Genomic DNA, 16390 nt, shown 5'->3' with positions numbered 1-16390 from the left:
GCTATCAGCAGATTTTTCTGTAGAAGCTGAAGGTCAGAAGACAGTATTTATAGTGCTAAAAGAAAAAACCTCCAACAAAGAATCATCAAGCAAGATCATCACTGAAAATTGAAGGAGAGATTAAGAGTGTTCCAGATAAACAAAAGCTAAAGGAGTTAATCACCACTAAACCTGGCTTTTCAAGAAATGCTAAAGGGATGACTTTAACATGCAAAGAAATGGCACCAATTAATAATAAGAAAACATACAAAAGCAAAAATCTCATTGGGAAAGGTAAAAACATAGTAAAGGTAGATCACTCACTTATAAAGCAAGTATGAAGATTAAAAACCAAAAAGAGTAAAATTAATTAAAATGCAATAATTAGTTAAGGGATGCTAAAACAAAAGTGCAAAATGACACATCAAAAATATAAAAACTGGGGGTAGTGGGAAAAATGTTAAGTTTTGGAATGTATTCAAATTTAAGTTACTATCAACTCAAAACGGACTGTTATATACACAGTAAGTTATATGTGAATGTCATGGTAACCACAAAGCAAAAACTTCTAATAAGTACACAAGAGAAAATGTAAAAAAAATCTAAACATACAATGAAGAAAGCCATCAAACCACAAGAGAGTAGACAAAGAAAAGGAACAGAAAAGAGTTTTGAAAACAATTAACAAAATAGCAGTAAATATATACCTATCAATAATTACTTTAAATGTAAATGGACTAAACTCTCTAATGAAAAAAAGATGAAATAAATGAATAGATTTAAAAAAATGACCCATCTATATGCAGCCTACAAAAGACTTACTTCAGAAGCAAGTCCAGAAACAGACTGAAAGTGAAGGGCTAGAGAAACATATTCCATGCAAATGGAAACAAAAATAAAGCTGAAGTAGCTGTACTCACATTAGACAAAACAGACCTTAAAAGACTGTAATAACAGACAAAGAGCATTACACAATGATAAAAAGGTCCAATCCCAAAAAGACATAACGTTTAAAAATATATATGCACCTAACATAGAAGCAACAAGATAGATAAAGTAAACATTAACAGACCAAAAGACAGGAATGGACAGTAATACAGTAATAGTAAGGGACTTTAACACCCTACTTACATCAATGGATAGATCATCCCAACAGAAAATCAATAAAAAACATCAGCCTTAAACAACACATTAGACCTGACGAACTTAGATATTTATAGAACACACCATGCAAAAGGAACAGAATACACATTCTTCTCAAATGCATATGGAATATTTTCCAGGACAGACCATACGTTACACTACAAAATAAGACTCAATAAATTCAAGAAAACTGAAATCATATCACGCATCCACTATGGCCACAATGCTATAAAAACTAGAAATCAATTACAAGAAGAAAACTGGGAAAACTACAAATATTTGGAGATTAAATACTACGCTACTGAACACCACTGAATCAAGAAAGAAATAGAAACAGAAATAAAAAACAAAACAAAACACCTAGAGACAAATGAACAGAAATATGACATAGTACAATCTATAGGATTCAGCAAATGTAGTTCTAAGAGGGAAGATCAGAGCAATATAGGCCTACCTCAAGAAACCAGAAAATCTCAATCTAACTTTCCACATAAAGGACCTGGAAAAAGAAGAACAAATGAAGCCCAAAGTCAAGAAAAATAAGGAGATAATAAAATCAGAGAAGTAAATAACAGAGACACATAAAATAAATACATACATACATAAATAAAACTAAGACCTGGTTCTTTGAAAAGATAAAGAAACTCAAACCTTTATGAGAAAGAGAGGGCTCTAGTAAACAAAATCAGAAATGAAAAAAGTTTTAACTGACCCCACAGAAATACAAAGGATGAGGAGCAACTACTACAAATATATGCCAACAAATTGGAAAAGGTAGAAACAATGGAAAAATTACTAGAAACAATCTTCCAAGGCTAAATCATAGAGAAATAGAAAATCTGAATAGACCAGTTACTATAAGATTGAATCGGTAATCAAAAATCTATCAATGAACAAAATTCAGGACTAAACAGCTTCACTGGTGAATTCTACCAAATATTCAAAGATTTAATAACTATCTTTTTCAAACTCTTCCAAAAAATGGAGAGACTAATTCCAAAATCATTTCATGAGGCCAGCCTTACCCTGATACCAAAACCAAATGTGGAAATCACAAAAAAATGTCATTACAAACCTATCGTTGATGAACATTGATTCAAAAATCAACAAAACATTAGCAAATCAAATTCAACAGTACATTAAGAGGATCAAACACTATGATATCAAATGGCATTTATTACAGGGATGCAAAGATGCCTCAATATCCACAAATCAAACAATGTGATACATCACATTAACAAAACTAAGGACAAAGATCATATTTCAACAGATACAGAAAAAGCATTTGACGAAATCTAACATCTACTTCTGATAAAAACCCTCAACAGAGGGTTGAGGTACAGAGGCACCATGAGTACAGAGGCACCATTAGTCAACATAAGAAAAGATATAATGACATAGGCACAGCTAACGTTATATTCGACGGTAAAGAGCTGAAAGCTTTTCCTCTAAGATCAGTAAGAAGATAAGAATGTCCACTCTTGCCACTTTTAGTAAGCATAGTATTAGAAGTCCTAGCTACAGCAATTAGGCCAAAAAAATAAAAGAAGCAAGGATGGAAGGAAGGGAGGGAAGGAGGGGGGAAGAGAATGTATCCAAACTGGAAAGGAAGAAGTAAAACTGTCACTATTTCCAGATGACAGGAGAGTACGTGGCGATAAGCCAAAAGACACCACCAAAACAATTGTCAGAATACATGAATTCGGTAAAGATACTTGACAAAGATTTTATAAATACACAAAATCAATATATAGAATTGTAGCATTTCTTATATACTCATAATGACTTATTAGAAAGAGGAACTAAGAAAATAATCCCATTTACAGCTGCATCAAAAAGAATAAAACACCTAGAAATAGATTTAACGAAGGAAGTGAAAGACCTGTACACTGAAAACTGTAAGACACTAATGAAAAAAACTGAAGATGACACACAAAAAAGAAAAATATTTTGTACTCATGGTATAGAAGAATTTATGCTGTTCAAGTCTCCATACTATACAAATCAATCTACAGATTCATTGCAATCTCTATCAAAATTCCAAGAACTAGAACAAATAGTTCTAAATTTTGCATGGAACCCAAAAAAAAAAAAAAAAAAAAAAAAAAAAAAACCCAAATAGTAAAAGCAATCTTGAGAAGAAATGACAAAGTTGGAGGTATCATGCTCCCTGATTTCAAAGTATACTACAAAGCTATGGTAATCAAAACAGTATGGTATCAGCATAAAAAGAAACACACTGATCAGTGGAACAGAATTGGGAGCTCAGAGTTACACCCACACCTATATGGACAATTATTTTACAACAGAGGAGCCGAGAACATGCAATGAAGAAAGGACTGTATCTTTAATAAATGGTCTTGGAAATACTGAACAGCCAAATAGAAAAGAATGAAACTGGACTACCAGCTTACACCATACACAAAAATGAATTCAAAATGGAGTAAAGAGGGTGCCTGGGTGGCTCAGTCAGTTAACTGTCCAACTTCGGTTCAGGTCATGATCTCACAGTTCGTGAGTTTGAGCCCCGCGTCAGGGTTTGTGCTGACAGCTTGGAGCCTGGAACCTACTTCAGATTCTGTCTCCCTCTCTCTCTTTGCCCCTTCCTTGCTCTCTCTCTCTCTCTCAAAAATAAACACTACAAAAATATATACAAAATGGATTAAAGACTTGAATGTAAAACCTGATGCCATAAATTTCCTAGAAGAAAACACAAGTGGTAATAAGCTCCCTGACATCAGTCTTAGCGATATCTGTATGGCTCGGACTCCAAAGACAGAGAAACAAAAGAAAAAAATAAACAAATTATATCAAAATAAAAAGCTTCTCCTCACCAAAAGATATCATCATCAAAATGAAAAGCAACCTACTGAATGGGAGAAAGTTTTTGCAAATCATGGATCTGACAAGGATTTATCCAAAATACATAAAGAATTCACACAACTCAACAACAAAAAATACAAACCATCCAATTTAAAAAGTGGGCAGGTTAGGGGCGCCTGGGTGGCGCAGTCGGTTAAGCGTCCGACTTCAGCCAGGTCACGATCTCGCGGTCTGTGAGTTCGAGCCCCGCATCAGGCTCTGGGCTGATGGCTCAGAGCCTGGAGCCTGCTTCCGATTCTGTGTCTCCTTCTCTCTCTGCCCCTCCCCCATTCATGCTCTGTCTCTCTCTGTCTCAAAAATAAATAAATGTTAAAAAAAAAATTAAAAAAAATAAATAAAATAAAAAAATAAAAAATAAAAAGTGGGCAGGTGATATGAATAAACATTTTTCCAAAGAAGACATACAAGATGGCCAAGAGGCACAGGAAAGACGCTCAATATCTCTAATTATCATGGAAATACAAATCAAAACTACAATGAGATATTATCTTACACCAATTAAAATGGGTATTATCAAAAAAGACAAGAAATACCAAGTGCCGATGAGGCAGTACAAAGAAGGGAACCATCACATACTGTTGGTGGGAACGCAAAGTGGTGCAGCCAACATTTGGAGATCCCTCAAAAAATTAAGAACAGAACTACTCTATGATCGGGCTCTTCCACTTCTAGATGTGGTAATTACCTGAAGAATACAGAAACATTGATTCGAAAAGGTATAGCCCCCCTTTTGTTCACTGCAGGATTATTTTAATAGCTAAGAAATAGAAATAACCTAAATGTCCACCGATAAATTAATGGATAAAGAAGATGCACGTGGGGTGCGTGTGCCTGTGTAGTAGTATGTACAGTGTACATATACTACAGCCCTAAAAAAAAAAAAAATTAAATCTTGCCATTTGAGACAACATGCATGGACCTTAGAAATATGTTATGCTAAGTGAAATAAGTCAGAAAAAGACAAATAGACAATATGATTTCACCCATAGGTGGAATCTAAAAAACAAACAAACAAACAACGAAACCAAACTTAGAACAGACCGGTGGTTTACCAGAGAGGAAGGGGGTGACGGGGTAGCTGGAATGTATGAAGAAGGGTGATGGATGGTAACTAGACTTTTAGTGGTGATCACTTGGCAGTGCATACAGATGTACAATTATAACGTATATCTGAAATTTCACATAATGTTATACGGCCAATTTTACTTCGATAAAAAGAAAAATGATAGGAAATTTAAAAAGGACAGAACCAAAGACCTGAATACAGCCGTTCAATGAGTCAGTAGAACAGAGGAATAGCCTTCTGGCTAATAATGCAATGCTGCAAGGGGTCCTGTAGGACCCACTCATCACCGTAAACAGGGCTGACCATCTGATATTGCTGATGGCATCCATCTATCCTAGGTTGTTCTCTTGCAGTTCTTACGGTTACAGATGAGTGGAGGCATTTAAGAGTTATAATAGCACTAACTCCAAACAGTAGTCAAATAACAGTCAAAACTCAAATTACTTAGGGTAAGAAGCCTGAGTCTGCTGACTGGGAAGGGCTGCGTTTACAGATGGCGGAACAGCTCCTTGGCTGAGAGAAGACAGCTGCTCTGGGGGAAGACTGTAGCTCCTGAGATGGCTCATCTGTGCACTCCCTGCAACCAGGTAAGCACCACTCTGAGGAGGCCCTGGGTACACCTAGAACAGGTCATGATTAAAAAAAAAAAAAAATTAGACTTTCTAAGATTTTAACAGGTGGGCCAAAATTTCTTTGTAGAGGCATTCAGTTACAAAGTGAACAATGAAAGCTCCAAAATCTTTTTAAAAGTTACTTCTTTTTGACAGGTATTTTAAAGAATACTTTTCAGTGAAGTGGGCTTTCTGATCATTTTTGTTCTTAGGTAAACAAACCATGAGCTACACTCAGGTTTGTTTCATACAGAAACAATAAAGGAACTTATCTTGAAACTAATATTCTCTCTCTTTCCATACTGATATTTTAAGTACTTTCATAAAAGGAATCTCAAAAAATGTTTAAGAAGTCTCTTTGAATTCAGTTTTATATCAATAGACTGCATGTGCTTATAGATACAATTTGTATTTCCTAAATTACAGTTTAGTGAACAAAGAGCAAGCTAACTTTCTAAAGCAGCGATGAGCAAAAACATTTTTGCAAAAGTCCAGATAATAAATATTTTAGGCCTTGTGGGCCTTTCTGTCACAACTACTGAACCGCCCATATAGAAAGTAGCTGGAAACAATGTAAAAACAAATGAGAAGGGCTGTTATAGCAAAGGTTTATTCAAAAACAAAAACAAACACAAAAAACAGGTGGGAGGTTGGATTTGGCCCTTGGGCTATGCATCCAGAAACAGTATTTTAATCTAATAGGATTGATCTCTTAAATGCCCAAAATCTAAAGCACACAAAATACTCTAATTTTCTATAGTATTCATTCAATCTTTCCATTTCACATGTTTGAAAAGAGAACAGTCTATGTGGTGAGATTTTTGCCAGCTGTTAAGATAGTAACACAGTCATCAGAAGACAATCATTTTAGCACTTCGTTTAAGCCCTAAGAGACTGACCATACATACATCAGAATACAGAAGGTCTTCAATATAAACAGAGGTATTCCAGTCCTCTTAAAAGCATTTTTTTTTTGTATTTGCAAATGAAACATGAAGAGGAATTTTTTTTGCTAAAACCAGTATCAAGAGCCGTGAGTAGGTGTCATCTAGCCTCACACTGGACAAGTGTGGCTGGTCCACTCCAGGGATCTGGTCCCTCATTTCAAGGAAAGTGGGCCATGTTATAAGAAAAAAATTAATTTGCACAAAGTTTATGCCACCCACATAAATAAAATGGAATGCTTGGCTAGGTCCCTATACAGTGACCATACTGAGTTTGTGGGAAAAGGGCTCTTGAAATAGTCACTTAAGGTGAATAAGGAGGATGCATTCTATGCCTTCTCATGTAAAGGAAGATGGAAACATTCAGATTAAAGCCACTTACTATAAAACCCAAAACTGTAGATTCTCAGAAAAAATTCGTAGTAATTAGACAATTTGCTCAGACAGAAGACATGGTTCTTAACCAGATAATTATATATGAAGCTTTAAAAATATACAGATGTTTCGGCCTTTCTCTTGAACATTCTGATTCAGTAGTCTGGGGTGGGGAGAAGCAACCTGTATTTTTTTTTAAATGTTTGATTCTGATGCACACCTTTGAAGAAAATTATATTGTGAAAAGAATTACTGGAATAATTAGTATATTATACACTGTATTTGTCAAGTAAAAAATTCTTTTAAACTTTGTTCTAAGCATTACTTTTAGAAAGTTTCAAATCTTACAAAACACAGCTATTCCAAATAATCTCAAATATAGTTGAGAATTTAAAATGATATACTTGAATTTTTAAAAGCTTACCTGAGAACCAGAAACACCAGATGACTGCATATAATACTGCTGATTCTGTAATTTTGCATACATGGAATACATTGGATCTTCATTCATTAACTTGGTATACAATGAAAGTGCTTCCATCACTTTAACATTAAGTTCTGAGAGTTCTGAATGTTTTCTGAAATATTACAGAGTAATTTCAAATACAATTGCTAATTAAATGATACAATGTTCTAAATACGACCACACACAAAAATAGCAAAAAGTAATATAAGTAGACATTACTTTAACCTTATGACAGAAAATACCCTGTATTCTAGCTCCAGGGCAACCAAAACTATCTAAGGTACAGTGCTGGGAGAACTCTAGCTTATTGTACTTGACTTTATCTTGAAATAACTAGGTATCCCTAATAAATAACAGATGGGTGAGTCATCTGTGGGCTCTGGTAATGTCACTTATGGCATTACAATGATTAGAACAGCTAAGTATTATTTTTTAAAAAGACTAATATAATTAAGATCAAATAAATTCTCACTTAAAAAAAAAAAAAAAAACGCAAGTAGATGGGTCCAATTCTAATTCCCACATCTAGTGGAAAACAACTGAATGAGAACTGGTACCTCTGGCAGATCTTTGGCATATTTTTTAAATAAAAATAAATAAAATTAAAAGGCAGCTCTATCCCAGCATACACTTAGAACTTCAGCAAAGAAGACACACAATATAGATATAGCACATGTTCTTTTACCTATCAATATCTTCCAGCTTTTCATCAATGAGAGGTCCCATCTGGTGACACATTGCTAAGATAACAAGATTTAAAGAAATATAAGAAAACACAGCAAAGAAAAGCTTATCTGTGATAGATACTCATATAAGCAAGACTGGGTCATAGAAGAATGAGAAGTGTTCACATTTTTTTAAATCATTTTAAATTTTATTTAAATATAAAACCATTCTGTAACAGAACACTACAGACAAGCTCTAATTATTCTTTACGTGCAAGGTTAATGGAAAACAAAGTTTACCTTCAAGATGAAGTAACTCTGGAAGATCTGGTTGGTCATCACTGGGATCTGTACTCTGCAACATCTGTAGCAACTGGTCCATTTTGTCCTACAAGAATTAAATAGTTAATACAAAAGCAACAAATCATTATGCAACAATATGTTCTCATTTCATTAATTAGATAATGGATGAAAAACTTTCATATTTCATACAGAGACTCCAATTTTGCTTTTATGTATTTACTATCCACGTATTCTCTTTAGTACCAAGTGAAGTCAGAGCCTTGAAAGCTCTTCCTACTTATTTTTCAAACTGCTCACGGAGACTCTCTTATATGAGAAGAAGAGAGCCATATTTCAACTTACAACGTGTGAGTTCTTCGATCTGTTATGTCATGGTTGTGGATTTCCGTGTCACTTTGTTTTGGAGCAGCTGGTACCCTTGCCATGCTGACAGGTTTAACTTCGCTCTCAAGATGGCGTTACCTATGACTAACAGCTCAGTTATTACTTCTCCACCATGGCGAATCCAGCAGCTGCTTTAGCAAGGCACAGCTCAGCTATAGTACAGCTCTTCTTCTAAGTAGGGCCATAAGATCTTATTCTATATTTTCTTCCCACCAATGTTTCAGTCTGTCATAAAGGAAGCAGTAAGATTGTGGCTTCTCTCCTTTCCTATGTAGGGAAAGGCTGGAAGGATCTCAAAGCAAGGACTCAGATCTATCACAGAATACTCCCTTGCAAAAACCAATGGACCTAATGAAACCATCATTACATAAACACATCTATATATTACGCAAGTACATATGTACTTAAATTTAAATTTTTAAAAATCAAAATACTGATCTCATGTACCAAAGAACGATAGTGTAATAATTACGAACTTCTCTCCATGCATGGTTCTTACATGGTTGTATTACTAAACACAGGTACATTAGGTAAACACTGTAAAAGACTACCAATTCTAAGCAGTCATTTAAACTAAAACCAAAATGCTATTTCTGGGGCGCCTGGGTGGCTCAGTCGGTTAAACGTCCGACTTCAGCTCAGGTCATGACCTCACAGTCCATAGGTTTGAGCTTCACATCGGGCTCTGTGCTGACAGCTCAGAGCCTGGAGCCTGCTTCAGATTCTGATTCTCTCTCTCTCTCTCTCTCTCTCTCTCTCCCTGCTCCTCCCCTGTTTGTGCTCTCTCTCAAAAATAAGTAAATTATTTTTAAAAATAAATAAATGCTGTTTCTGCAAAGAACAGACTGAGAGATGAACTAATCACTGGATGGTGAAAGTTGCACAAGTACATAAAAAACTTCTAAAGTCACAAGAATTTTGTATTTTGAAATGGTTACCAGTTTTTAATGTAAAAGATTCACAATTTTAATTTTAAATAGTCTAAAACAGAAGGCATGCTACAGAAAAGACTGCTTACAGCAAAAAAAAAAAAAAAAAGTGGGGGGAGAAGGGGGGTAATGTGATAGTCAACTAACATGTGGATAATTTTTGTTTTAAACACTACACTCTATTTGAAATTACCTAGAATCCAAGACATGAGGTTTATTATACAGACGACCAGGCTGACTCTACACGCATTTTCTTATGTAATGCAACTGGCCAAATGTTAAGTTTCCCTGAACCCGTCAAATTCCCTGGCTTTCAGCACAATCTCCAGTTGGTTTCTCTAAAAGAGCACTCTTCAAACTTTGTTTCCAGTTCCCTCCAGAAGAAGGCTAAAAACCTATAAAATCCTTTCACTTATTTTAAAGATGACATATCATTTTTCATCATAAGTTTAAGATATTACAAAGGATGTAATTTCCAGAGCATTAAATAATGATCTTTGTAAATGAAAGTCATATATTCTATTAACTATATTCAATCCAAAAAAAAAATTCACTACAATAGTGTTTGTAATCATCAAAAAACCTCAAAAAACTGCAAACAACCTAAGGGTCCAATAGAAGAATAATTAAATCATGCCAAGTCCATTCTATGGAATATTAAGCAGAAATTTTAAATAATGAGGTACAGAATAAGACTATAGAGACAGTTTCAAGGAGAATCTTTGCTTTGTCTATATTGCCTGAATTTTTATAACATAAAATACATGCATTAATCAAGTAATCACTTTTTTTAAAACAAGACAAGTATTTCAACTTCAATACCAAGTACGAACCACTTTCACAGAAGAAATCACTTACTTCATCAATAAAGGCTTGTTCCGGTTCTGGCTCTATTGTTTCTACCTGAACATCATCACTAAATTGTACCGTCTTCTTCTCCGTTTTAACTGCAAAACATGTAATATTCACCTTTTCCTTATAAGAAATTTAGAATTCTATTTCAAAGCACTTCAAATTCTATGAGAGAATCTGGATTTTTCTTAATATTCCCTTCGATCTGGGAGACGTAGTTTAAGGGGTCATTAAGACAACAGATTTAGACAAAAATGACAGAACATTATTTTGTGGAATTCCGTGAAGATTTCTTAATTTTCTCTTCTAAGATTTTACATTTTCCTGGAAAGACACTTCACTAAAAATAAAAGGGATATTTCCAAAGCAAAGATTAATCACTTACTACATATGAGAATTTAGTGAACTGGTGGGCAAAAAGTTAAGTTTTAGAAGTAAAGTTCTTTTACAAGTAAAGTTTTACATAAATGAACTCTGCAATCAAAAGAAACTCTCTTTTAAATTACCAGTCCTTTCAAAGAAAAATCTCATTTGAAAGACCACACTATTTCATTGTAGTGAACTGGAAAGTTAGGCATATGTTTTTTGGCATGCCATTCAGTGTTTTTACTAAGAGAATCAATGACATCCAGGTCAGTGGAGGACTTTACAAGTAGCACTGGCAGTGATCTGAATTTTCCACTAAATCGGCCTACATTTTTTAGTTGCATTACTCTCCGAAATAACATCGTGGTTATGAAGGGACCTGCAAACCACTGACCAGACACACATTGTTTCTCTTGCTCAACAAAGCAATCTTTAAAAACTATTCAATGTATCATTAACTAGTAAATACAAGGTTATGATTAATAGAGCAATTAACCTTCTCCCCACAAATCCTGAGAGGTCCATACAGCTTTAAAGGAATGAACTTTCTATATTTTTCATCCTTGTATCAATGTGGTCAATTGGTATTCATAACAATGTTAAGAAGAAACTATAAAAAGGGGATTGGGAACAGAGCAGAAGTAAGGAAAGGAAATGTATTATTAAACTATTTAATGTGTGTAATAGAATATTACATTTCCCCCCAGTGACTCTCTTATACTAGGAAATACGCCCATTTTAAAATGAGGTTAACAGCAGCACAGTAATATTAAAAGTTCGTGCACAGGAGAAAGCTGATGTATGACACAGCCTGGATCTGAATGCCAGCCTATCTGGCTCTACCAGTCCGCATGCTGGAATCTGGCCAATGATTTTACTCTGAGAACAGGAGCTCCTATCACTCATGTATTCTGTATTGTGTGCTTCTGTATAAAATGCAGATAATGTAATCTCCAACGTAAGGAATACATTCATTCCACGTAAGTCACCATAAAGCAAAATTCTATACAAAACACTTTCAGCTGGTTTCATTTTCCCTTGGGGGTAAAAGAGACATGTGCTAGAGATATTTTTGCTTTTTATATCTTGAGCTATTAACAAGTAGGAAGCTGGGAAAGCATGCACTGGCTGCTACCCATAAGAGAACACACGGAGGACTCGCCATCGTGCCAGCCGACCATGTACAAGTTGTCAGTGTTTTTCTCACAGGCACCAATACTATTACTACGCACGTGTGCATGTCTGCGTAAAGCGTGTGTGCACGTGCGTATGTGTGTACGTGTATACACATGTGCACGAAACAAACTGTTTTCACAGTATCTACCACACTTCCAAAGAAAAAACAAGCTAAGCAGGGTGGGTACTTCTCCTTGCCATTAAGTAAAGTGGGCTTCTGATTCCTCACAAAGAATAGCATGATGACGATCATGCTAACATTGCTTTCCCAAGTTCAATAACTACATTTCTATGACAGAAGCTCTGCTGTTCCAGTTCTCCTCTTTACAGAAGTCCGGAGAGAAACACAGGAAGAAGAGCTAGAGTATTCATTTTAACGCTGCACTCTACACGATGGGGGACAAGATGAGACAGCTACATGATCGATACAAGATCTTGGATCTCAGACTGAACACAAGTCCAAGACCATTCTATCCTTTCCAACAGCTGATTCAGGACAAAAACAAAAAACCCAAACACCCAAAAAACAAATTAAAAAAACCACCACCATAAACCCAGGTTAAAAAGCCGGCACACAATACACTGCCATCTTGAATAGGTCCTACGACATATTTCTTGGGTTCTAACAAAAAAGAACGACATTATTAGGACGGGTAGCAGGAATCTGTCTCCGCTGTAAATCTGTCATGAAATGACACAAGATAACCTGGCAATCATCAGAAGACAGCATCGTTTCATCACAGATAAAAGTAGTATCTGATTTGCTGTTAAAGCCTTCTCTTGAAGGAAAAGTGTTCCTGTATTTTTTGAAGAAAAGTGTATGTGTTGTTTTATGTATACATATATATGTATATATGTACGTATATACACACATACTTATGTATCATTTACTGCATAAATATTTATATAGTCTATATTTTGGGTAAGATTCAGTACTAGTTTGGGTAAGATTCATTCCAGTTGCTGGAAATGAAAAGGTGACTAAGACAAAGATCCTTCTTTAAATTCTTGTAAACTAAAAAAGACCTAAGCATCTTGCAATTTGTAACTTTCTTTGACCCCTCGTACTCACATTATAGAAAGATGAGATATTTTGCCAGCTAACTATAGCCTACCAACTTATATACAAAAGCTCTTTTAAAATTCTAAACCTTTCAACCACTAATAGAAACCTTTCTACACTAGAATATATTTCTCACTTATGACCTAATCTTGGTGACCCCAACTCATCATTATGAAGATTCAGTGAACTACAGTATTATGTAGAAATACAGTGAACTGCCTACAAACATTTTTGCGGGCTACCAATACTTACATCTCCTGCAACTATTATGCTTGCCCGTAACATCACTTTTCCTGCTAGGCCCCACTTTCTAGTTTACTTCCCTTGGTAGCACAGGTTTGGAAAGCAAACAGAAAGTTTTCGTAAGATTAGTTATGGCTCCTTCTGACTATCTGACATGAGGTCTTAGGAAAGTCATTCATTATATTACTTACAGGCCAGTGCCTCCAAGTTTGGGGCTAGATGCTAAAGAAATGGCTTTAATCTTTGAACAGAAAGAATTCCTATGAGATTACACTGCATTTGTCACACTTCAGGAACCGATAATGAAAATACCTAATGCATAAATTTCATAACACTTCTTAATCTGCGTTTTTACAATGGTATATATATATAATGTTTTAAAAGAAAAATCCATAGGCTGCACAATTACCTGATTAAGGATAATCTTGGTAGAAATATAATTTCAATTTGTAGATAATTAGATGATTTTCGGTAAATAATCTCACTAGCAAGCTGCATTTTTAATAAACACCTCGGAGGCACTAATGTCTGAGAGTCCCAGCTCCATTAAATTGAATTTACTCAACTTTTATTAAGAAGAAAATTATGGATTATCATCCACTTACAGACTGGAAAATACTTACTCATTTCTGGTTCAGCAGTAAGATCAGCAGTCACAAAATTAGAGGGAAATAACCCCATGCCTTGATGGGTTTCACCTTTCCACCAGTTAGGATCACTAATGAGAAACAAAAAATATTTTTATCTCTATAAATCTCTACCTTAACAGTGTTTAACTTGCATTATTATCAGATCTGAATCCCACAACAATCCAATGAGGGAAGAAATGAATATATTATTATTGCAAACAGAAGATGAACCCTCAGAGAAGACAAAGGGCTGTTAAACACAGTTCTTTATCTTTTGGAAGGCTGGCGAATGCTCTGAGGATTTAATAAAAGGTCTGAACTCTCTCTCCAAAACAGAGGTCTCTGCATTTGACTGTCAACTTCAGGTAGTTCATGAGCTCCACTGTCTATAAGGCTCTTTTGTGATAAAATAAATGGTAGGCACTTAATTCAGATCCATTCCTAAATTAGTGCTCTCTCTTGTACATACAAAATGCACATTTTTCTTTTACAAAAATGCACATTTCTCCCCCCACAAGAGACAACATGACAGATGACACTGTTTATAGAACAAAGCATTCACAAGGAACACACTTCCAGGTACAACTCCATGTTCACTGTTTTATCTTGGGTGCCTAGTATGAGAAAAGCTAGCAAGCTCTCAATAAACATCTTTTGAATGAATCAATGATCAAGGTTTTGTGCAATTTCCAGCTAACCAGCCCAAAATTTAATTCATTTTCTTTCACTCAAGAGAAGAGAATGTAAATGTGCTACTATAGGAATAACCTAAATATTTTTGAATTTATTCTTTAAAACTGCTTGCAAATTTTAGTACTTCACTATCAATAACCATCATCAGTAACAATTTTCAAGTAAAAATAAAGCTACAGCCAAAAACCAGATATACTGAATCATCTCCCATAGTAATATAAACATATATAATTGCACATAAAATGAATTTGTCCTACATGGATATACTATTTTTTGTGAATAAATAAATTCAATATATTACGTATTTCTTACAAATTCCGTAAATACATATACATATTTGGTGTATTTTCTAACATTTTAACTTCACTAATTTCTAAAATTTTAACTTACTAATTTAAAAATCGATCTTATGAGATGAAAAAAAAATGAATAAACTAGTCTTCCAAATCAAATAAAAACAATTTAAACAAGAAATAAGAAAAAAATTAAACTACAAAATAAGAATACAGACAATATGACACAAGCAAAGCAACCAAATGTGACACAGAAAATATCTACATCAATATTTTTCTTATTACCTTTGGTAATGGCATTCAACAGGAATAATATGAAACACAGAAGTAATATATGTTTTCATATGAATGTCAAGTTAATATCAATTTGATATTATCCATCACCTGTCATCAAGAACTGTAATAATTTCTCCGGCTTTAAAAGTAAGCTCATTATCTTCAGCAGCTTCAAAGTCATATATAGCACGAACTTTTCGGCCTTCATGTTGGTGGTTAGTTAAGAGATTGGATGTGCTTGGGTACAAAGTAGAAAGCGTGGTTGACTGCTGCCTTTGCTCCTTCAAGGACAACTCAATAGCTAGAAAATAATGAGTTAAAAAGACTCCAAATGTTAATATATCCAACAATCCAAAGTATAAAAAAATATCTGAAGGTAAAAATGCATTCTTTTAAATGTGGAGCTGGAAACTAGGATATATTATTACATACTGAATAAAGATCATTTCATCAATTTAATTCATTCATTCACAACCGAAAGTTTAAAGAATAAACTGTTAAAAAGTTGAATAGCCATTAATGACTATTTTTACTGAATGGATAAAATTTAAATTATTCTGGGTAATAAAAAGATATTATCTCTCAAATCCAATGTTTTTATTTAGCTGCAGATATTTTAATTTTCTTTCATCTTTTCAATATATTTCTATAGCTTCAATTCCCAAAAATGATAATCACAATCACTTGCCAAGAGTCCCAAATCTCAATGAAGACTTACTAAATCAGAATGTCAGAGGTAGTATATGGGAACTTGCATTTTACTGCTCCAAAGGTAATTCTTTGTGATCAGTCTAAGAAGTAGAACTAGGAAATAACTACAATGAAGTCTCACCTATCAAATTCCCTCAAAGAGATTTCAAATGTGTCTCTTGTATTGCTTCCCTCCTCCCCCAATGGAAGTCATCACCATGTGTCACTTAGGCTCTGTAATACAACCTGAACAGACTGAGAACCCTGCTTCAACTCAAACCATAACCCCTTCATCCCTGCTACTTCTGTTCTACATTGATAAAAGACCTAACAGGAAAAAGCAAACTTTAAAACTATCCTA

The 16390-nt window shown here is 34.6% G+C and overlaps 1 protein-coding gene across 2 annotated transcripts in view; it reads right to left on the bottom strand.

Annotated features, from left to right (window-relative positions):
* Positions 1-16390, bottom strand: part of STAM (signal transducing adaptor molecule) — an 81048-nt gene that overhangs the window by 10524 nt on the left and 54134 nt on the right. For both annotated transcript variants that reach the window (XM_045060965.1, XM_004001111.6), the window contains exons 7-13: positions 15448-15640; positions 14072-14166; positions 10607-10695; positions 8433-8520; positions 8153-8207; positions 7426-7579; positions 5516-5691 (exon numbers count right to left, since the gene is read on the bottom strand). In XM_045060965.1, coding sequence (XP_044916900.1) covers positions 5516-5691; positions 7426-7579; positions 8153-8207; positions 8433-8520; positions 10607-10695; positions 14072-14166; positions 15448-15640 — 850 coding nt within the window. The remainder of the gene's footprint in view (positions 1-5515; positions 5692-7425; positions 7580-8152; positions 8208-8432; positions 8521-10606; positions 10696-14071; positions 14167-15447; positions 15641-16390) is intronic.

Source organism: Felis catus, chromosome B4, assembly GCF_018350175.1.
Source record: "Felis catus isolate Fca126 chromosome B4, F.catus_Fca126_mat1.0, whole genome shotgun sequence".
In the NCBI taxonomy this organism is placed as follows: Eukaryota; Metazoa; Chordata; class Mammalia; order Carnivora; family Felidae; genus Felis; species Felis catus.
The sequence above is the reverse complement of the archived record's forward strand: the minus strand, read 5'-3'. Positions and strand labels throughout refer to the sequence as shown.